Source organism: Scardinius erythrophthalmus (genome assembly GCF_964197995.2).
Source record: "Scardinius erythrophthalmus genome assembly, chromosome: 2".
NCBI lineage: Eukaryota > Metazoa > Chordata > Actinopteri > Cypriniformes > Leuciscidae > Scardinius > Scardinius erythrophthalmus.
Window position 1 is genome coordinate 13,304,288 of NC_138222.1, and position 23,685 is coordinate 13,327,972.

The following is a 23,685-nucleotide window of genomic DNA, read 5'->3' on the forward strand; positions in this document are numbered from 1 at the left end:
CTTGTAAAAGCTGCAGAAAAGTAAAAAAGTGTCTGTCTCACAAGGGAATTAGCAAAGATGTTCCCTTTCAGTCGCTTATGTTTGACGTAGTCGTACGTTGAGACTGATTGGGATAACGCCAGGGAGCCTGTCATCTTCGAGTATTGTAAAAAAGAGCCAATGTACATTGGCGTGCGTGAATCACATCACACGCTCCGCCCCGCAGCGCGGAAATAAAAACGGAAGTGGATGCATGCACCAGTTGTCTTTTTGCTTCGGAGCCGATAGGATCATTCTGATGTCTCTGAAGAGTGTTGTTGTCTACAACGAGCTAGTGTGTCAGTGTTCTTCTGGAAGACTCTCCCAGTGCTGGTGTTGATAGCGAGTGCAGCGATGATCGTGACCTATGGAAGCTCTCAACTGCTGTTTTAATAGCATTTATTTTAAGAGTGTTTTGTTGGCGGCCGGTTGAGGGTGGAAGTAGTGAGTGCTTCACTGTAAAGTGTTGCCGCGGTTGTTCCCCTGTGACGGGTCCCATTTTCTGAAAGAGCAACACGGGTGTGTTTGCGTCTTTTTCAATATACCATTCCATCCATGCGTTTCTGGGTGCGGTAGGGCTCTGTCCCCTTCTGATGGTCACGATAGATGCATCACTTGTTTGGGCTTTCAACACGCTGAAGCAGCTCTTGTGGATGATTCATGTTCTCATTGTGGGAACATGGTCATCTCGGTGTTAAGATTGAGACGTGCCTTCATTAAACGCGAGGGTGTAGTCCCCACTCCTATGCCTTGCTCTAATGTTCCTTCTGGGTCAACTTCCCAGGGGAAGCCTGGAGTGCCGCATGGGTTGGGTGATCTGAGGATTATGGTGAGGGGAAATCCGCCCAACAAGGCCCCGTGGATCCCTCCCTCCTCTTTTACACCGCAGCTGGTGGAGCTCCCAGAGGACCGTGCTGGTCCCTCTGTAGTGGACCGACCAGCCGTTTCGCTCTGGGCCCCTCCAGAGGACAGGATGTCCATCGCAGCATCGGAGGGAGAGCTGGGCTCTGGAGATGCTGACTCGGCTCCGTTGCCTCCCTCTGGGAGAGCAGCGCTGCCCGAGCTAGATCCAGAGATGACAGCTATGCTGAAAAGGGCAGCCGAGGCGGTAGGGCTCGTCTGGAATTCTCCACCATGTCCCGAACTGTCTCAGTTGGATGATTGGTTTCTCGGGCCGGGCCGGGCTGGTTCCCAGTACCTTTCTTCCCTGAAGTGCATGAGGAGCTGACTAGGTTGTGGATGGCAACTTTCTCTGCCAGAAACTGCCTTGGTAGTTCCTCCTCCCTCACTACCCTTGATGGAGGTGCGGCAAAGGGTCACGAGGCTATCCCTCCAGTGGAGCGATCTGTCGCGATGCAACTTAAACTGTCCTTTTTCTTTCAAAATAAATTTTGTTTTTCTTTTAAAGCAAAAAAGCAGCTAGTCACTGCAACATTTTAATCTGTCTTAGATTATGGAGACCTGGTGTATAGGACCGCTTCAGCACAATGTCTGCATAAGATTGACACTGTTTATCATGCGTCTCTAAGATTTATTACGAATTGTAAAAACTTGACCCATCATTGTGAATTATATTCCAGAGTGGGATGGCCATCGTTGTCCAACAGGAGACCAGGGCACTGGCATATTTTTATCAATAAGGCCATGCTTGGTCTGTTGCCATCCTACATCTGTAGTTTAATCACATGGAGAAGTGTTGGTTCTTATTCATTGCGATCAAATGATCACTTGCTGCTCTTTGTTCCATTTGCCCGTACAGAACTGGGAAAAAGGGCTTTTGTCTACTCCGCTCCTTCTGCATGGAACTTTTTGCAAAAAGACTTGAAATTATCTGAACTTATTTCCTTAAATGCTTTTAAGTCCAGATTGAGAGAACCTGAAATGACCTGTTTAAATTGTAAATGTTTTTAATTATTTGTGTTGTATAACTTTTATAAATGTAATTGATTGTGTTTTTGCTGCCTCTTGGCCAGGACTCCCTTGAAAAAGAGGTTTTTAACCTCAATGGGACTTTCCTGGTTAAATAAAGGTTAAATAAAAAAAATAAAAATAAAAAACTGTGTCTGGCGACCGCTACCTCATGGAAGGGGGATCTTCGTCTCCCCTCTAAGGCCTGTAAGTTTTCGTCCGTCCTTACGGGCAAAGCTTACAAAGCCTGTGGGCAAGCTACATCTTCCCTGCATGCTATGGCGTTGCTTCAGGTCCACCAGGCCCAAGCACTCATGGATATGCACGAGGGTAGCTCAGACCGTGAGCTCATGGGTGAGCTTCGCACTGTAACCGACCTTGCCCCGGGTTATGAAGGTTGCAGCTCGCGCGATCGGTCTGGCGATGTCCACCTTGGTCGTCCAAGAGCGCCATCTCTGACTCAACCTGGCGGATATGAGGGATGCGGACAAGGTTAGATTCCTGGATTCCCCCACTCGCCACCACCTCCTATGGAGTTCATAACTCTTTCATAAAAGAGGTCACTTCTTCCACTTCAAGTTCCGGCCTGCTCAGTCGTGCCACCCAGGTGGCCTCATGACAGCCTGTTGCCGAAGAGAGTGAAGACTCCATCCCCAGACTTTCCAGCTGTCCGGGATTTCTTCGGGTCCGCACAGTTACATCTGTTGCAAACGCTCTGATCTCATCCCCTTGCCAGTTGTTTACTCTCTGAAACACAGAGACTCTGGCATACAGCTGACGCCGGGGCCTACGCTAAATACGTTAATTCCACAGTGAGCCCTCCTGCACATCACTGTGTTCAGTCAGGTAGAGAAGGAGCAGGTTCTCTTAGTTGCCCCATAATGGCCCAACTTGGACCTTGTTCCCCAGACAGCCTTCCTGACTCATTCCTCTGAGACTTCTCACGGATGGGGCACCGTTGGCACCTGCACTGAACCTGAGAAATCCAGGTTCCGTTGCGGTGGTTCAGCTATCTACCTCTAAAAGAACGTAGATACTATCACTTCTGCGAGAGCTCCCTCTAGAAATGAGGCTTGCTTACAATCTGAAGTAGAACCTGTTTGTTGTTGGTGTTTTTCTCATGGGAAGACCCCCGAGGGTGTTCGATCACTTCTGTTCTTCCTTACTGCAGAAGATGGGTTGGAGCGTGGCTGTTCCGCTCCACCCTCAAAATGATGTTGCTCTTATATGAATGCACATCATGATGCAATAGAGCTGTAGGAAGTACGACTTGATCGTCAGGTTCCTGAGCAGTGCAAGGAGATGAAAATTTCTTGTGCCCCCTCTATACCTTCTTGGGACCTATCTCCAGTGCTGCTGCACTCTGAGACCTCTCCTGAGCACTACAGGCAGTTGAGTTAAAAATTATGTTTTTAAAGAAACAGTTATCCTGCTTGCTTGCTCTATCAAGAAGGTAGGGAACCTGCACACATTCGGTCAACGAATTGTGCCTGGTTTCGGGCCGGCTAACTCTCACTAATATGAGACCCCGACCTGGATATGTGTCCAAGGATCCTACCTCTCCCTTAAGACGGGACTATGTGGTGAGCCTGCAAGCGCTGCCCCGGAGGAGGCAGACCCAGCCCTGACTTTTTCTCTGTTCCTCCCATCTTGCTGTTATTCAGGACAGAATGCAAAGTCACAGAACCTCTCCAGCTCTCGTCTGTTTCGGAAACCAGCAGAAGGGAAGACAGTTTCCATGCAGAGGTTGGTCCACTAAAAATTAGTGATTGCCATCATCTTGGTGAGTTTTTCTCAAGATGTACCGTGCCCACCTGGATAGTGAGCTCCTCCAAAGAGAGAGTTGCTCCTTCCTGGGCGTTGACACGAGTGCCTCGCTGACAGATTAAGAGCTGTGGGCTGGGCGACACCAGCACATTCGCTAGGAAAATAGCCTATGTGTTCAGCCGGTTGCTTTCCGTGGGCTCCCTTCACACGAAGCCAGCTTCACCGTTAGCCCGGTTTGTAGTGTCGGCTTGCTGCGTCATTCTCCTCCTATGGACTGGATAAGTGTGCCTTTTGCTCCAGTTGAGTTCCCTCTTCCGAATCCTGTTGAGTTCCTCCTCACCCCTTCGGTGTTGGACGTGGCGGAACATCCAATGCTAGACCTACAGTATCACTTGTATGCTTGTGTAACTTGTGTTAGGTTGGGTCCATATGTTGCCATCCCTACAGTGATCCCATATGTGTTGTCTTCCACAGTACGGCTCCCTGCGGCGAGCTCGTGTCTTCCCTTGGCAAAGCCCGCTCTGCCATCACTGATCGGTTGCGTCTCCCCCCTGTTTTCGGCTGGAGCCACCTCAGTGACATACCATGTGTTGTACTGCCCGCTAAGTTCGCTCAGTCCATATATGTATTCTCCACGTTACCTCCTTCGGGCAGGTTGTGGCTTCCGCAGCGTATGCCTTCCAACAAAAGGTAACGCTTTCCAGTGGTCCTGTGGAACAGCAGTGACTTTCCTGGCCTAAGCCCTGTCCTATATCCGCCTCAATATGCGGTAGGATCAGGAGGCTTTTGTCTAGGCACTGGAAGGTGGCAGCAATAGTCGCGTTTTAGTTGGGATCCCAATCAGTCATAACGCACGACTACGTTGAACGTGAGCGACTGAAAGGGAACATCTCGATTACTGTACATATGTAACCCTCGTTTCCCTGAAGGAGGGAACGGAGACGTAGTCCCATAGCCACTATTGCTGTACCACCGCTGACCCAGGTTCCGCTCGGCTCCTCTGCAAAAAACAACTGGTGCGTGCATCCACTTCTGTATTTATACCTGCGCTGCGGGGCGGAGCGTGTGATGCATCACGCACACCAATGTCCATTGGCTCGTTTTTACAATACTCGAAGATGACAGGCTCCCTGGCGTAATCCCAATCAGTTGTAACATACGACTACGTCTCCGTTCCCTCCTTCAGGGAACGAGGGTTACATGTGTGACCAGTCACGGAAAGTAGGGACACAAGTCGGTTCTGGGGCATTTTGAGTTATTCACATATTCTGAAAGTGTAGTCTCCAAGCTTTCCAACGATGTGTAACACATGGGAATCTGATAATATTTGGAGAAGTTGTGGCCATTTGAAGGTAGGCACTTACAAAAGCTCAAAGTGGAGAAAACAGCCACTGAAGATTGTTCAGTTCTCACCTCTCTGTCCTGCTGGGAGTGACAATAGAGGCTCATTTACATATCATTTAGATAAGCCATACCCCCTGTAAAGCTCCCCCCTGTACAGCTGTAAAGCACGAAAAAGCAGAAAGGTCAGAAAATGTGCCATCAAAGAAAAAAAAAAGTTTGCAAACAGGTAATATATAAATAAATGTCTCTTAGCATCTACCGATAAAACTGTATAGGCAACTCTAGTGTACACTGAATAAAAAATAAGATAAATTCTAGACAATGTTTTGTTCTAGACAAAATCAAAAACAGGATGTGCTATGTGAGAAATATATACATACACACACACAGTATGAGTAGGCTATGAATCAGAATCAGAATAGATTTTATTGCCATTGTCAATGAAAGGTTTCACAGACTAATTATAAATAATAAGCAATAAACTATGGAAATAGGCATAGGCATAATTTGCGGATGGGACGGATGGGACATGTTCCCACCACTTTTTAAAACATCTCGCGACACGAATGTACCAATTCTATAAATAAATAAAACATCTCCAGTTAACTGGCAGAGCATTCATTTCGTTCATTTTTTTTTAAATAAGATACTAGCGCTGAAATGTTTTTTTTTTATTTTTTATCAAGTGATCAAAGTGCTCGTTGCCGCTGCGATCAGTGGCGCAGATACAGTGTTTTCTCTGTCTTTACTCGACGCGCGCTTCAATCTGTTGCGTTGCGGATACTCTCTATTCATTCTGTTGAAATCACAAAATAATTCAGGCGTTTGCGTGTCCCTGCTTGATATACAACCACTGATGAACATAATCGTTTTGATGAGAGAAAAAAAACTATGCGAGGAAAAAAAACCTGCTCAAGGGCGGATTCGAACTCATAACCTCTGATACGGTTGGCGAAAGCTCTACCATTGTGCCATTCATATGTACGTTTAATACAAAGGCGGATTGATGTATTGGCACTGACAACATGTATTAGGCTACATTTCATTAAACGACAAATTAAACCCCATGTAACCTACTATTTTATCGATTGCTGGACATCGTAATGTTATTGGCGTCCATCTTCATTGAATTTTGAAATCAGATAGAGCCGACCAGAGCGCTGCATAATAAGTAGCCACGCCGGCTTATTCAGTATGGAAATACACACCGACAATGACACGCCCCTACTGCGTGCTAGAATCTCTGAAAAACAAGCCGATTTCAACATCAAAATGTACGCTTTTAAATATACCAATACTGCTATCTCAAACATGGAGAGGCTTCTTCGTGATCTCAACTAACAGAATCTGCAAAAAAAGTTGTGCTGCCGACTTGTGTCCCTGGTTTCCGTGACAGGTCACATATGCAACCAAGACGTTTTTGAGTAGGGAACTCTTAAAGGGGTCATGAACTGAGAAATCTAAATTTCCTTGAGCTGTTGACATATAAGAGGTCATGATACTATAAGAATATCCTGTAAGTTTCTGAACTGAAAACTTCCTTGTTAGTCCAAAAACAGCTGATATTTGCTGATACCTAAAAAAATTCTTCGATACGATTATGATTCGATTCGATTTGATTCAGGACTGTATCGATTGATTTATCGATATTTAGATATTATGTACCAAGTTTACACAACCAGTTACAATTTTATTAACTCAAAAATGCAACCAAAATATATAACATGAACGTTTAATTAAACTCTTTATAAATTGCACACCCTCTCCCATTTGGGAAATCTATAACAGAAGAGTTAATTTTCAAAAACAGATAACTATCAATCAAACTGCAGCTGGATTGTTTTGATTAAGTAATAATAACTCAAAAAATACAGGTTACTTACAAAATGAAAGTTCATTCAAAGTGTTTTTTTCATATATATTAAAAGTTTGTTTTTTAGCAAAAGCAGATTACTCCACATTTCATGTTTCAGAGTTAAATAAAAAAACAAGTAATTGCTATGAGATATAATAAAGAACTCGGTTAATCTTTGTAACGTAAATCTCCTCCGCTGACATAGACGCCTGACAAACTTTATTGTTGTGATTAAACGCAGCTTTTCCCTCTCCACTGTAACATCCTGCTTTGGCAAGGCTCCGGGAAAAAGTTTCAGCTTTTATTTTCCTTTTACACCCCGAATAAGATATCACAGGTTCAACAAGTTAATTGAAATGATCCACTTTGGGTCAGCTTTGACGAAACTCCTCTCAGCTAGCGCATCTTTTCGAAGTGACTAGCAGCCTTGTCACCTAACCTGAATACTGCGCTCTGATTCGCTAAAACGGACTTATGGAGTTGTGTTCACAAAAAAAAAGGGTGCTTGTTGTTTTCTGCTGTAAAACATGAACTTGCGATGCCTTGACAGTGGACAATACCGGCTTTTGTGACAAAACGTGTTTAGAATTCAGTCAGTCTTGTCAGGTGTCTATTTCAGCTGAGGAGATTAACGTTGCAAAGACACACCGGCAGACAATATGGTGAGTAAACGAAAATGCGCGCTTTGGCGGAAATTCTTAGACGGATGTTACATAAGGATGTTGAGAGTGTCAAAATAGGTACCTCATATCGATTTTTACGTGTGGCATCAATGCATTGTATCGTTAGATGTTTGATTGATACTGTACATCGATCCATATCGATGTATTTTTACAGCTCTACTTAATGTAGTTATTATTTTTTCATCAATGTGAATGTCTCTGTTGAGCATAATTATTTGTGTCCAGTACATTTCACTGTGGATTCTTTGGTAAATCAGTCGCAATTTCGGTGCAGCCTTTGCAAACAGACAATTACGATATGGGCTCGACAGTAATGCGACAACATGTAACTGTCTTAATTCTGTGACCAGTGATTTCTGATATGTAATGATAAATGTACAGTCAGATGGTCTTTGTCTATGTGTCAGTAAATTAAACCAGTGACTAAACGGTCAACTTCACATTGTTTATCTTAGTAGGATGAAGATAATCTATTATTTAAACTGTGATTAACCCTCTGAGCTGTTTTCTGGGCCCTGGAGGTGTTCTGACATGCTCTGACATTTCTGGTTATTTCTGTTACTTGTGACATTTTCATGGCTAAAGTCTAATTACACTGTATTCAGCACAAACTCTGCTACAACTAGATGTACCGCATCGCGGTACAAAATATGACCGCCGCTCAGGCCTGCACTGGCTTTCCACAAAAATAAATGACGTGGAGTAATTTGGCTGTATTGCGTGTTTATGTATATACCTAAAAAAAGTAATAGTATGTGCATGTCTGTCTGTGTGTGTGTGTGTGTGTGTGTGTGTGTGTGTGTGTGTGTGTGTGTGTGTGTGTATGTGTGTGTGTGTTTGTGTATGTGTGTGTGTGTCTGTGTGTGTGTGTGTGTGTGTGTGTGTGTGTGTGTGTGTGTGTGTGTGTGTCTGTGCGTGTATGTATGTGTGCGTACATGTGTGCACTTGTGTGTTTGTGTGTGTGTGTCTGTGCATGTGGATTTGTATGTGTGTGTATGGGTGTGTGTCTGTGCGTGTGGATGTCAGTGTGTGTGCATGCTTGCGTTTCTTTGTATTCCTGCATGTGTGTGTGTGACAGTATCATCCTAAACCAGCAACCCTTCGCTCAACAGCACCATCTACAGGCCGATGAGTGTACAGTCACTAAATGTGCACATAAATGAATTTATTTTATACCCCCCCATGGATGAAATTCTACAAAACTTAGCAGAGGATACCCCCAGAGGATGTCAAGTTAATCATACACATGAAATATGGTGCAGTTCTGAACATCTCCACTGAAGATAGGGGCGATTAAAGCAGAATAATATTGCATTTTCATTTTTTATGGGAGGGGCGCAAATCACAAATGAGTGATTATGGGCTAGGTTGATGTGGGCCCTTAAGAGCAACATACCATAAAAATTTCTTCATCCTCGTTGCCACGGTTCAGGTAGTTATTTAGGAAAAACTGCATTTTTTTGGGTTTGGGGGGGCCCAGCGCGGGGGGGGGAGTGGCCCCCGGGGACCAAACGAAATTTTTCCGTAGAAGTCTAGTGGGGCTACATGCCCACCAAATTTCATGTTCCCCGGTGCTTCGGTGTCCCTGGTATCGTTGACGAAAAATTTACGGGGGCCCCAGCTCAGGGGGGGAAGTGGCCCCCGGGGACCAAACGAAATTTTTCCGTAAAAGTCTAGTAGACCAACATACCATAAAAATTTCTTCATCCTCGGTGCCACGGTTCAGGTAGTTATTTAGGAAAAACTGCATTTTTTTGGGTTTGGGGGGGCCCAGCGCGGGGGGGGAGTGGCCCCCGGGGACCAAACGAAATTTTTCCTTAGAAGTCTAGTGGGGCTACATGCCCACCAAATTTCATGTTCCCCGGTGCTTCAGTGTCCCTGGTATCGTTGACAAAAAATTTACGGGGGCCCCAGCGCGGGGGGGGGGGGGAAGTGGCCCCCGGGGACCAAACGAAATTTTTCCCTAAAAGTCTAGTAGACCAACATACCATAAAAATTTCTTCATCCTCGGTGCCACGGTTCAGGTAGTTATTTAGGAAAAACTGCATTTTTCTGGGTTTGGGGGGCCCAGCCCGGGGGGGGAGTGGCCCCCGGGGACCAAACGAAATTTTTCCTTAGAAGTCTAGTGGGGCTAAATGCCCACCAAATTTCATGTTCCCCGGTGCTTCGGTGTCCCTGGTATCGTTGACGAAAAATTTACGGGGGCCCCAGCGCGGGGGGGGAAGTGGCCCCCGGGGACCAAACGAAATTTTTCCGTAAAAGTCTAGTAGACCAACATACCATAAAAATTTCTTCATCCTCGGTGCCACGGTTCAGGTAGTTATTTAGGAAAAACTGCATTTTTTGGGGTTTGGGGGGGCCCAGCGCGGGGGGGGGAGTGGCCCCCGGGGACCAAACGAAATTTTTCCTTAGAAGTCTAGTGGGGCTACATGCCCACCAAATTTCATGTTCCCCGGTGCTTCGGTGTCCCTGGTATCGTTGACGAAAAATTTACGGGGGCCCCAGCGCGGGGGGGGGGGGAAGTGGCCCCCGGGGACCAAACGAAATTTTTCCCTAAAAGTCTAGTAGACCAACATACCATAAAAATTTCTTCATCCTCGGTGCCACGGTTCAGGTAGTTATTTAGGAAAAACTGCATTGTTTTGGGTTTGGGGGGGCCCAGCGCGGGGGGGGGGGGGGGGGGGAGTGGCCCCCGGGGACCAAACGAAATTTTTCCTTAGAAGTCTAGTGGGGCTACATGCCCACCAAATTTCATGTTCCCCGGTGCTTCGGTGTCCCTGGTATCGTTGACGAAAAATTTACGGGGGCCCCAGCGCGGGGGGGGAAGTGGCCCCCGGGGACCAAATGAAATTTTTCCGTAAAAGTCTAGTAGACCAACATACCATAAAAATTTCTTCATCCTCGGTGCCACGGTTCAGGTAGTTATTTAGGAAAAACTGCATTTTTTGGGGTTTGGGGGGGCCCAGCGCGGGGGGGGGGGAGTGGCCCCCGGGGACCAAACTAAATTTTTCCTTAGAAGTCTAGTGGGGCTACATGCCCACCAAATTTCATGTTCCCCGATGCTTCGGTGTCCCTGGTATCGTTGACGAAAAATTTACGGGGGCCCCAGCGCGGGGGGGGGGGGGGGGGGGGGAGTGGCCCCCGGGGACCAAACGAAATTTTTCTGTAAAAGTCTAGTAGACCAACATACCATAAAAATTTCTTCATCCTCGGTGCCACGGTTCAGGTAGTTATTTAGGAAAAACTGCATTTTTTTGGGTTTGGGGGGGCCCAGCGCGGGGGGGGAGTGGCCCCCGGGGACCAAACGAAATTTTTCCTTAGAAGTCTAGTGGGGCTACATGCCCACCAAATTTCATGTTCCCCGGTGCTTCGGTGTTCCTGGTATCGTTGACGAAAAATTTACGGGGGCCCCAGCGCGGGGGGGGGAAGTGGCCCCCGGGGACCAAATGAAATTTTTCCGTAAAAGTCTAGTAGACCAACATACCATAAAAATTTCTTCATCCTCGGTGCCACGGTTCAGGTAGTTATTTAGTAAAAACTGCATTTTTTGGGGTTTGGGGGGGCCCAGCGCGGGGGGGGGGAGTGGCCCCCGGGGACCAAACTAAATTTTTCCTTAGAAGTCTAGTGGGGCTACATGCCCACCAAATTTCATGTTCCCCGGTGCTTCGGTGTCCCTGGTATCGTTGACGAAAAATTTACGGGGGCCCCAGCGCGGGGGGGGAAGTGGCCCCCGGGGACCAAACGAAATTTTTCTGTAAAAGTCTAGTAGACCAACATACAATAAAAATGTCTTCATCCTCGGTGCCACGGTTCAGGTAGTTATTTAGGAAAAACTGCATTTTTTTGGGTTTGGGGGGGCCCAGCGCGGGGGGGGAGTGGCCCCCGGGGACCAAACAAAATTTTTCCTTAGAAGTCTAGTGGGGCTACATGCCCACCAAATTTCATGTTCCTCGGTGCTTCGGTGTCCCTGGTATCGTTGACGAAAAATTTACGGGGGCCCCAGCGCGGGGGGGGGAAGTGGCCCCCGGGGACCAAACGAAATTTTTCTGTAAAAGTCTAGTAGACCAACATACCATAAAAATTTCTTCATCCTCGGTGCCACGGTTCAGGTAGTTATTTAGGAAAAACTGCATTTTTTGGGTTTGGGGGGGCCCAGCGCGGGGGGGGAGTGGCCCCCGGGGACCAAACGAAATTTTTCCTTAGAAGTCTAGTGGGGCTACATGCCCACCAAATTTCATGTTCCCAGGTGCTTCGGTGTCCCTGGTATCGTTGACGAAAAATTTACAGGGGCCCCAGCGCAGGGGGGGAAGTGGCCCCCGGGGACCAAATGAAATTTTTCCGTAAAAGTCTAGTAGACCAACATACCATAAAAATTTCTTCATCCTCGGTGCCACGGTTCAGGTAGTTATTTAGGAAAAACTGCATTTTTTGGGGTTTGGGGGGGCCCAGCGCGGGGGGGGAGTGGCCCCCGGGGACCAAACGAAATTTTTCCTTAGAAGTCTAGTGGGGCTACATGCCCACCAAATTTCATGTTCCCCGGTGCTTCGGTGTCCCTGGTATCGTTGACGAAAAATTTACAGGGGCCCCAGCGCGGGGGGGGAAGTGGCCCCCGGGGACCAAATGAAATTTTTCCGTAAAAGTCTAGTAGACCAACATACCATAAAAATTTCTTCATCCTCGGTGCCACGGTTCAGGTAGTTATTTAGGAAAAACTGCATTTTTTGGGGTTTGGGGGGGCCCAGCGCGGGGGGGGAGTGGCCCCCGGGGACCAAACGAAATTTTTCCTTAGAAGTCTAGTGGGGCTACATGCTCACCAAATTTCATGTTCCCCGGTGTTTCGGTGTCCCTGGTATCGTTGACGAAAAATTCAGTAAGGTGACGGAAAAAAAAAAAAAAAAAACTTTGACAATCCCTATATGACCGCTTTCGCTAGCTATGCTAGCGGCGGTCATAATAATATATCAGCAGCATGTATGTAAAAGTTTGTAGTTTTGAGATAATGACATTTATGCGTGGTTTGTGAAAATACAAAAAAAAATTCTCACTGAAATAAGGCCATGAAACCCATACTGATTATTTCTTCACAAGACTTTTGAAAATTGTATCACGTAGCCTAGAATATTTGCTCTAAAACTATGTGAAAATCACCCCGACTGCTCATTCAGATAAGACAATATATTGACTTAAAAATTTTACGACGTGTTTTGTGTGAAAAAGCTTTATGCGGAGGTCATTAATATGTATAGCTTTTCACACCTGAGAAAGACAAAGACCCTCCCCTAACGGCCCTATTAGGAGCTATCAGGCACTGTCATTCTGAGCAACCTTGCACAATACTGTAAATGAGAAGATTTAAAAAAGAATGGCTTTTAAATTGTTTGGATTTATTTACAACACAACATAATCCAAAGATACACAACAAATGCCAAAAAGCACTTATACCTTTGTGCCATTCCTAAAAACATTGTACATACCTTTCATTTCCAAGGTGTTTGATTTTCACTTTACCAGGTTCATGTACTCATGTGAATGTTGAAGTCCTCAGTGGCATCTGGGCCCTGAAAAAAAAAAAGTGAACATACTGATATCAAGGGAAAGGCCTGCACGATTTTGGGAATAAATTTTAGATTTTTCTGGTTAAAATTGCTTTTTAAAATTCACAGAATACACACACACACACACACACACACACACACACACACACAAATGTTTCCAACAATATATCATATAATGAACACCAGGTTTTTTGTGCCTTGTAGGCATAAGCTATGCCGCAGTGCTGGATAAATATACTTATATTTATACCTATAGCAGTATAAATCTTCCAAAAGATTTTAGTAACAACTAAGCTAGAGAAAAATATATTGATTATCATGTTACTTCAAATGTTTCCATTCATTATGATGATATGAAATGAGATAATAGTAAAAACATGAAGCCGTTTGCTTTTCAAACGTGATCGCGATCCAAAATATGATACATTCAAATGCGATCACAAAATAAATCAAACGCGATCGCGCTGCAAAATATGATACATTCAAACGCGATCGCGCTCAAATATAAAACATTAGGGTTACCATATACATATCTACGTTTGAGCAGATATCCACAAACACAACAGTAAACACGGGTCTAAATATTATAATATTCACCATATATCTAGCAACAGTTCAACTGCAATGTGAAATTTATGCAACAACAGCAAACTAATATGTAAGAATTTCTTACCTTACATCTTTCTTGTCTTCAAATCGCGTTCTTCTTCTTCTGATGTAAATCCAATGTAAGCTCAGGCGCGTCTAAAAGCAGAGACTTGTGAAGTGTTTTGGTGTTTTGTTTTTGAGGTAGGCCTAATGAGCGCGATCGCGTTCCATGTGGAGATTTGCATGTGAGTCTCTTTTGCGCGAGTGGGCGTGGTAAATTAAAAAATAATTAGGAAGCGTTTGAGAAGCTGGACATCTTGTTGGTTTTATACAAATTACTTAAACAGAGAATATTTGTTTTCAGTTTGAATCCGATCATTTAAAAGTACACACTTAAATGTTTATAAAGGTATATGGCTCATAAATGTGTGACAAGTATTCGCTGAGTTTTGTTTCAGTTTATAGACGTGCTCAAGAAAAAAAAGTTCACCGCGACGGAGAGGCAGAACGCACACCCTGTTTATTTTCTTTATTTTACAAAAGCACAATGTTTTGATTTGATTGTAAGTGGACACATACAAAAGTAGAAATATCACAGATTCTTACAATATAATAATCTAAAAAAATAATATCAATACCATATTTGGTGGTGAAAGTGTAAGACATCAAAATAAAAATATACGCAATAATATAAACAAAATATATAAACATATTATTTAAAAATATATATTCAATTATTCAATTCAATAGCTCTAGCACCCTCTTGTGGGCCCCTGGGGGTCCCAGATCCCAGTTTGAAACCCCTGGTTGATTGTACTTTTGTAGAAAAGCAGCTTTACTTCACCTGCTTTTTCACAGTCACCTGTGCTGCATTCTTTTCTTTATCTCAATGACACAAGTGATTGCCTCGTCTCTCCTATCATTTTCCCGTATAAAGTATTTTAAGTGCTCTGTCCCTCTCTTGCAGTTCCCCATCTGCGTCTGTCAGGAGGCCGCGGTGCTCTGTTCACACCTGCAGGAGTGTTCATGAGTGTGCTGTTCTGATAATTATTCTGCTCCTGTAGGACACCATCCCATGACACACACACACACTCCAGCTGAAGGTGACATAAAAAACCTCAAAATAATCTCAACAAGCAGCTATTTTTACTTGAAGAAAGGTCACATTTGTGACAGAGTGAAAAGAAAAGTTGCTGTTATTTATCAAGTCTCCACATCCAGAAGCACAGCTCAAAACTAAATTACATTCACGGTTTATTTTTACTTTAACAGAAAATATCTGTAAAAATTATTGTATGGAATTCTTAACTTTAAAATCTTGACTTGAAATAGTGTACAACTAGTTTGAATATTCACACACATGCAATTCTTAACCAGTGTGATTGAGATTTGACCGCAATTGTGGAAGACATTAAAAAAATAATAATAATAATATATATATATATATATATATATATATATATATATATATATATATATATATATATATATATATATATATATATATATATATATATATATATATACTACAGGGCCGTTGAATGCTTGAATCTGATTGGTTGACGAACGTTCTAAGGTGTGCATTATTTTCAGGGAAACGCACAGCTAAAGTAGTTCCAGGCAGGTCTTGACCGCATTACAGTTCCATATCACTTCGCGTAGTTAACTGTAATAACGGAAAATAGGATACAATTCATAACAAGAAAAAACATTTAGCCCCATGCGCTTGATCTGCAATTTTCAATGTCTAGCTTCACAATCAATGGAAACATGCAGTTTAATTTTAATAAATAAAGTATATTCCTATCTATAATCAATAGAAAATTAAACTGAATAATTTATTAAACTAAATAAATGGATAGTCCTGCAGCACGGATTTTTATTGCAGATAATATAACAATAAATAATTATTGATAGGCCTTACTTGTTTAAAGGCTTTTTAATTTTTTTTTTTATTTGGCTAATCTACTGCCATCTGTCAATAATAGAAAAAAAAAAAAGAATGAACAAATTAATTCAAACGAATTGAATTAATAAATAAATAATAATATTGACGCACATGCTTTTCTGTCTCATTGCAACATCTCTCTCTAATAACTGCATAAAGCCGAGCCGAGGACACACTTTAAAGCCGGTTATGTTATGAATGTAATTTGATGACTGATCATGCCCAAACGCGTGTTCAGCGCGTTCAGTCTGTGTTCAAAGTCGGTGTTTAAAATCTGCTGCGATGAAAACAGTCAGAGAATGTGTCAGCTAGTCGTGTGTCCCCAGCATTAGTCTGCTATCAGTGGCTCAAACCTCCGTTACTAACTCTAAAATTACGTTTTGGAATTAGCAACGGAGACATGGGATTAGATGCGTAAGAAATTAGTCCTACATACAAGAGCGTTTTAATGACAACAACTTTACAAACGTGTTTCGAGGTGTGGTAACTGTAGTATAAGCGGAATAATTGACGACAGGCCGTTGAATTATTAGAAAAATAATGCACACCCGAGGTGGTAATGCGGTCACGACGCGAAGCGTGTGCATTATTTTTCTAATAATTCAACGGCCTGAAGTTAAAAAAAATACAAAATCCACTGTCAGCATAATTTCATGTATTTTTTTTTTAAATTACATACAGTATTTGCAAATGCATGTATTTCATATCTCAGAGGCTGTTAAATTTGCATTTACCTTGTCTCAGCCTCAGACACAACACGCACGGACTATTGGCTACATATATATATAAATAGATGCCTCAGTTGAGTCGGTTTCTATGGGCCGTAAACCATCCACCATATTGGAACGGTCAAAGCTGGTCCATGAACATTCGAGAACAAGTTGACTGAGCATCTGCAACCATAGTTAGACACATGTATGATTATCTATATCTGCAACAGTAGATACATTTGCTAAACTGAAACAATACAACAAGCTGAAGGCACAATAGCTAACACAATATTAAAATATTAGCATAGTTTAAAAACCTGTAATATTAATATTAAACTAACACATTCTTATGGAAGAAGAAAGCCATCGTGTTTACAACTGAGACAATGAGCGCTTATCAAGATCAACTAAATGCTGAAATATCAAAATTATGTGAAGTTTACAGCACCATCATTGCACCACTGTTGCAGTAAACTTTGCACAACGTTCTTGAATGAATTGCTCTCCGGCATGTTATTGTGAGTGCTTTTTCAACCCACTTAATTAGGGCTTAAGTACATTGTTATATGTAATTTAATAATTCGGCCTGCCTCTATTGTCTTTGAAATATGGTTAAAGTCTACTGCTGAATGTACTGGCACTGACAAGCATTAATGGTACACTAAAATATACTTTCATGTATTTATTATTAGTATTTGCAGATTTGTAATGATGTTGCAATTCAGAATACATTTAAAATATATTAAAGGGATTGTTCACTTTGAAATTAAATTTTGGTATGTTTTAGCTTACCTCAAGGGCATCCAAGATGTAGGTGTCTTTGTTTCTGCAGTAGTTTTAATTTTGATATTTTTAGGTCAAACCGTTCTTGTCTGTCAGTCATATAATGCAGGTCTATGGTCACTGTCTCAAAGAGCATGCACAGAGTCCAAATTAAACAATTCCCCGTCGTCCAAATTAAACAATTCCCCATCGTAAGTACACATTGATGGCCTAAGACACGAAACGAGCGGTTTGTGTGAGATGTCTTAGGCCATCAATGTGTACTTACGATGGGGAATTGTTTAATTTGGACGACGGGGAATTGTTTTAATTTGGACTCTGTGCATGCTCTTTGAGACCGTGACCATAGACCTGCATTATATGACTGACAGACAAGAACGGTTTGACCTAAAAATATCAAAATTGAAACTACTGCGGAAAAAAAGACACCTACATCTTGGATGCCCTTGAGGTAAGCTAAAACATACCAAAATTTAATTTCAAAGTGAACTATCCCTTTAGGCCATCAATGTGTACTTACAATGGGGAATTGTTTAATTTGGACTCTGTGCATGCTCTTTGAGACCGTGACCATAGACCTGCATTATATGATTGACAGACAAGAACGGTTTGACCTAAACATATCAAAATTGAAACTACTGCAGAAACAAAGACACCTACATCTTGGATGCCCTTGAGGTAAGCTAAAACATACCAAAATTTAATTTCAAAGTGAACTATCCCTTTAACTTTAAATGTAATATTGATTTACACACTGCAGTTAAAATTATAATCGAGTACTTTGCATGTGCTCGTTTAAATGTTACGTATGTTTACTTAGTATGTTAGTCAACACATCAAAATAAGTGTTCTTTTTTGAAGCACGGCAGAAAAATATTGAAATGTTGATTACAAATGTACTATAAAATAGAACATTTCATTTCACATTATACAAAATGCACATTTATGAAGTCCATTAGTACATAGCCATGAAAGTGTACTCTTTAAGTGTACTTAAGTGGCTGATCCCATACCTTTTTTTCCATATTGTATTATATGAAAAAAAATCAATTTTAAAGAATATATATATATATATATATATATATATATATATATATATATATATATATATATATATATTAATATTTGAAGTACACTACAAGTGCACATTCATTTTCGCAAGGGTGACAATTAGCCATTGTATACTGTGTAGTTATATGCTAAAGTAATTAATAATCGTGTTAAATTAAGCAGTCAAAGGTCTTAAAATGAAACTTTTGCACATATCCATGTCAAATTAATTAAATAATATTTATAGCTAGAGTAATACTTGACTGTGACTTTTATTTTACCAAATATTGGTCCTAGATTTTTTTTTTCCATTTATTAATTTTTTTTTTTTAACCAACCAATCAGAAACATATTTTGTAATTGGACATTTCGCTCTGATTTTAAGGGTAGTCGAGGCTTACGATTGGGACTATGTTTGTTTGACATGAATAGTGTGTAAGGAACACGGCTATGTCCTACTTGGAAAAATCATGGTCACCAATGCAGGTCTATTTGACCTCTTTTAATTGAAGATTGCTGTAAGCATTGGATTTTATTTCAGATTCATCACGCTTCTACAAACTCTCCTCCTTCGGGAATCAGTTGAAAACTCATCACCCATCACCATAGTAACCACTCCAGTGCCACTCCAAATGTGTGTGAAAGCACACACATTTTTTACATTAATTGTCAAACACAATTACCCTCTACATACTCAGTGCACCTGTTTTTGACGAGCCTTAAAAGAGAAAATCTGAAGAAAGAGAACACGAGAGACAGAAGGAGATTCCTAATAAGTTCACGCTTTTGTCTTTGCTCCGTCTCAGTGACTTCCGTCACAGCGGTTATGGTGAGGAGGCTGACAGCACGTCTCTGAGGGTCTCCGTTGTGCTCACTGCAGAAAACCACTTTCAAATGCCTGGCTGTTGTTCTCTGAGGGTGATAGGGCAGTTGGGTTTATAGCAGCGTTATGTTATCTACCTACGCAGTTGGACCCTATTCCCATTTCCGGGGTTCTCAGAGTCAGTTGGATAAGTTTGTGACGTTATTTTTTGCCGTTGGACTGATTTCACACACGTGCTTCAGACACAATCATGCAGAAGTGTTCCCGAAGCATCAATACTATGACGCAGCATCTTGTTCCTTTCTCAGGAAACAAAGGTTACATGAATGAAACATCACGTCATGATTGTGTATCAGACATTGCCACCGTAAGGAATTAAGGTGAATTGCACTTATTGAGTCATCATAGATTCAATTATTGTCGTGCAGAAAAAAATATAGGCTACATACCTCGGGTAGCTAGCGAACCTATACACTTTTTACAAAAAAAAATATTAGTAAACAGATTCTATAAACAGATTCTATTATATATGTATATATATATATATATATATATATAATTTTGTTGTGTGTTTCAGTGTTATTTTAGTATCATTGAGTTAAATTATTTTTTTAATTATTTTTTAGTTCTGTATTTTCCATTTTCGTTTTAATTTTAGTTAGCGTTTTAATCATTTAGTTATGTGTTTTTGTCATTTTAATAGTTATTGCTTTTAATGTCTTTTCTTTTTTTTAAGTTTTATTTATTTTAGTATATACAGTTAAACTCTATGAAACTGAGAAATTTTATGAGACTGAGAAACGTATTTTATTTCAGTTAGCGTTTATTTTATGTCAAGTAATGACAATGTTTTTTATGGTTTTAGTTGTAGTTACTTATAATAACCATGGTTTAGAGCTGCCTTGAAATATGGCATGTTCTGACACGACTGCCTCCATCCCATGGGATTTACACAACCTTTATTTTAGAAACAGGGATGCAATCGAATGTGTTGGAGTGGGTAGTGTGTTTGTGTGTGCGTGTGCATCTTTGATAAAATTAGAAATGCTCACATTTCACACGTTTCTCTCCAATCAGGGTGAAGAAGATGATGAGGATGATCAGCCTCTTAGCCTGTCATGGCCAGAGACCGGCCGCAAGCGTTTCACGTATCTCTTAATCCTTCCCATAGTCTTTCCTTTGTGGATAACTCTGCCAGACGTCAGGAAGTCTGTGAGTACTTTTTGACTAGTTGTGTTGCAATTGCAAGCTGGATGTAACTGTGAGACGCTTCTTGTGTGTTTTTTCCTTAGAGTTCAAAGAAGTTTTTTCCTGTGACATTTCTGGGGGCGATTTGCTGGATCGCAGCATTCTCCTACTTGATGGTCTGGTGGGCTCATCAGGTAAGACTGCTGCAGCTGGCAAAGTACACTTCAGCATACTGGTAAAAAGAGTACTTATTACAGAAATAATATCATTTATAAGAATATACTTATAAGTGTGAACATGTAATTTCATAATTACTTCTATTGTCTTTGTAATTTGGTTAAAGTGTACTGCTGAATGTACTGACAAGCATTGATGGAAAATTAAAATAGAATTTAATACAAGTTCTATTGAAACTTGTATGTCATGTATTTAAATATATGTGATCCTGGATCACAAAACCAGTCACAAGTCGCACAGGTATATTTGTGGCAATAGCCAACTGGGTCAAAATTATCGATTTTTCTTTTATGCCAAAAATCATTAGTATATTAAGTAAATATCATGTTCCATGAAGATATTTGTAAATATCCTACTCTAAATATATAAAACATTTATTTTTGTGAGTGAATGCAGCACAATCGCGAACATAAATGGACATTTTGTTTCGATTTTTTTGCACCCTCAGATTCCAGATTTTCAAATAGTTGTATCTCGACCAAATATTGTCATATCCTAACAAGCTTATTTATTCAGCTTGAATAAATGATGATGTATAAATCTCAATTTTAAAAGAATTATCCATGTCCAGGGTCACATATTTGCAATTACACATTTTTAATTATGATGTTTCAAGTTATTCCATTTAAAATATATTAACTTTAAATGTAATATCAAATAACACACTACACTTAAAATTATAATCAAGTACTTTACATGTGCTTTAGTATGTTAGTCAACATCAAAATAAGTGCACTTCTTTATAGCAAAACAAAAGATTTTTAAACATGATGGTTTTAAACAAAATTATTTAAAATTTATTTTAAAGTAAAGCATTTAATTTGACATTATTTTAATGTGCCCTTATTAAAAGTGTACTTAAGTGTGTTAAAAAAAATGTAGTCATGAAAGTGTGGTCTTTTATCCTTTATTGGATCTCTAACTGGCAGTGTGCTACGCTCTATGGTGTTTTAAGCCCCCAATGGCTCCTTAGAGGCAGCTAACCCTACCCTCAACCTTAAACCTACCCATCCCCTTTGCTGCCTGGAAGGCGCCGTTGGGGGCTTAAAACACCAAGTGCCGTGTGCTACTGATGTTAAGCCCAATTGGGATTTGAGGCCAAATATTTCTGTGCCAAGTTATGATCTTCACCAGTCTGGTTGTTTTGCGCTAATATTCCTGCAGGTTGGAGAGACTATAGGAATCACAGAGGAGATCATGGGCCTGACAATTCTAGCTGCTGGAACCTCCATCCCTGACCTTATTACCAGTGTCATTGTGGCTCGCAAGGGTCTGGGCGACATGGCTGTGTCCAGTTCTGTGGGCTCCAATATATTCGACATTACTGTGGGGTAGGATTTTTATTCATTTTATTTTGTTAAAGAAATTTATATTTGCAAAATGCATTAAATTGATCAAAAGTGACAGTAAACCCCTATTTATGTAAAATAAATAAATAAATAATCTATTTCAAACAAATACTGTTCTTTTAAACTTTGTATTCATCAGAAAATCCTGAAAAAAAAATTAGCACAGTTTCCACAAAAATATGAAGCAGCGCAACTGTTATCAACATTGGTAATACAAAATGTTTCTTCAGCAGCAAATCATCATTTTAGAATGATTTCTAAAGGATCATGTGACACTGAAGACTGGAGTAATGATGCTGAATAATCAGCTTTGCATCACAGGAATAAATTACAATAAATTCACAACATATTACAATATAAAACAGTTATTTTAGATTGTAATCATATTTCACAATTATTACTGTATTTTTGATCAAATAAATGCATCCTTGGTGAGCATATATATATTGTCTTAATGCAAGGCGAGGAGGAAAGTTTGAGTGGCCAAAGTCTCTCCAAGGATCACAGATATTTGCAGAGATTAGTTGAGTCTCAGGGTCAGAAAGCCTTAAAAAAAATCAAACAACCCCTACATCGCCACGAGTTGTTTGGGAGGGTTTCAAGAAAAATCCTCCTCACTCATCCAAAAACAAACTCCAGCATATTCTCCAGACATGACTGGAACTTCAAAATGGACCACATCTTTACCACATGTATGCAGATGACACGCTTATATTTGTCAAACGCACTCAGTTTTGTTTGTTCCTAGTGTCCCGTTTTCATGGACTTTCAGTTTGTTTTCATCAGTCACGTGTGGGTTTTTTTGTCTTTGTTTGCCGCCAGTCATCAGTTGTCTCGGACACTCATCAGATCATCACACCTGTTCGTCATCTCCTCATTATCACTGTGTATTTAAGTTCCTCACCTTCTCTCTGTGTTTGTAGGTTGTTGGTGTATGTGTGTTATGCACGTTGTTACGTTGCCTTCATCGTCGCATATTACCTGAGTTTGTTTTCATTAAAAGACACTTTTGTTCATTGAAACTTTTTTGAACGCTCCATCTTCTTCTTGTGACAATATTTACCAATAAAGCTGGAAATGAGCAGTATTCCCTATTGTCCCTATTGGTCTGTCTGAATAAGGTCAAAGTCTGGCTGTCTAATAATTTTTTTTCATCTTAATGAAAGAAAATCTGAGACATTAATACTTGGTGCACCAAAAGTTAAAAGAGATGATAGCCAGTACTATTGCTCCCCTTGGAATAATGGTGAAAGACCGTGTTAAATGTGTTTTTCCAATCTTCTATTGTCCAATTTTGGTGAGCCCATGAGAATTGTATCCTCAGTTTCCTGCTCTTATAGCTGACAGGATTGGCACCAGGTGTGGTCTTCTGCTGCTGTGTACCTGCATACCTCAGTTGTGCTGAGTGGTTATTTGAGATACTGTTGCCTTTCTATCTGCTATATATATATATATATGGCACGTACATTTGCTTCCCATCATATGTTGATTGTAGAAGCAGCTCACTTGGTTAATGTTTTGTTTTGTCAAACTCAGTTAATGTTTTGTTCTGTACATTTATGATGTTCAGAGCCCTAAACTTCCATTTCTTTTTTTCCCAGGTTACCGTTCCCATGGCTTCTGTTCTCCCTTTTAAACAGTATGAGCCCAGTAAGGGTGAGTAGTAACGGCCTGTTCTGTGCCATCGTGCTACTCTTCCTTATGCTCATCTTCGTCATCATCTCCATTGCCGCCTGTAAGTGGAAAATGAGCAAACTGCTGGGCTTCATCATGTTCCTGCTCTATATCGTCTTCCTGGTGGTCAGCGTCCTGTTGGAGGACAAGGTCATCGCCTGCCCTATCTCTATCTAACGTCTGTTCTCATTTACATACACACACA

General features: G+C 41.2%; 1 protein-coding gene across 1 annotated transcript in view; it reads left to right on the plus strand.

Annotated features, from left to right (window-relative positions):
• LOC308704790 (solute carrier family 24 member 2) overlaps nt 1-23,657 on the plus strand; it is a gene marked incomplete at both ends in the record, with an annotated part of 129,183 nt that extends 105,526 nt beyond the window's left edge. The window contains 4 exons of the mRNA XM_081389362.1: nt 20,110-20,244; nt 20,325-20,414; nt 21,622-21,788; nt 23,408-23,657. Of these exons, the coding sequence (XP_081245488.1) occupies nt 20,110-20,244; nt 20,325-20,414; nt 21,622-21,788; nt 23,408-23,657 (642 nt within the window). The remainder of the gene's footprint in view (nt 1-20,109; nt 20,245-20,324; nt 20,415-21,621; nt 21,789-23,407) is intronic.
• Nucleotides 23,658-23,685: the final 28 nt, after the last annotated feature.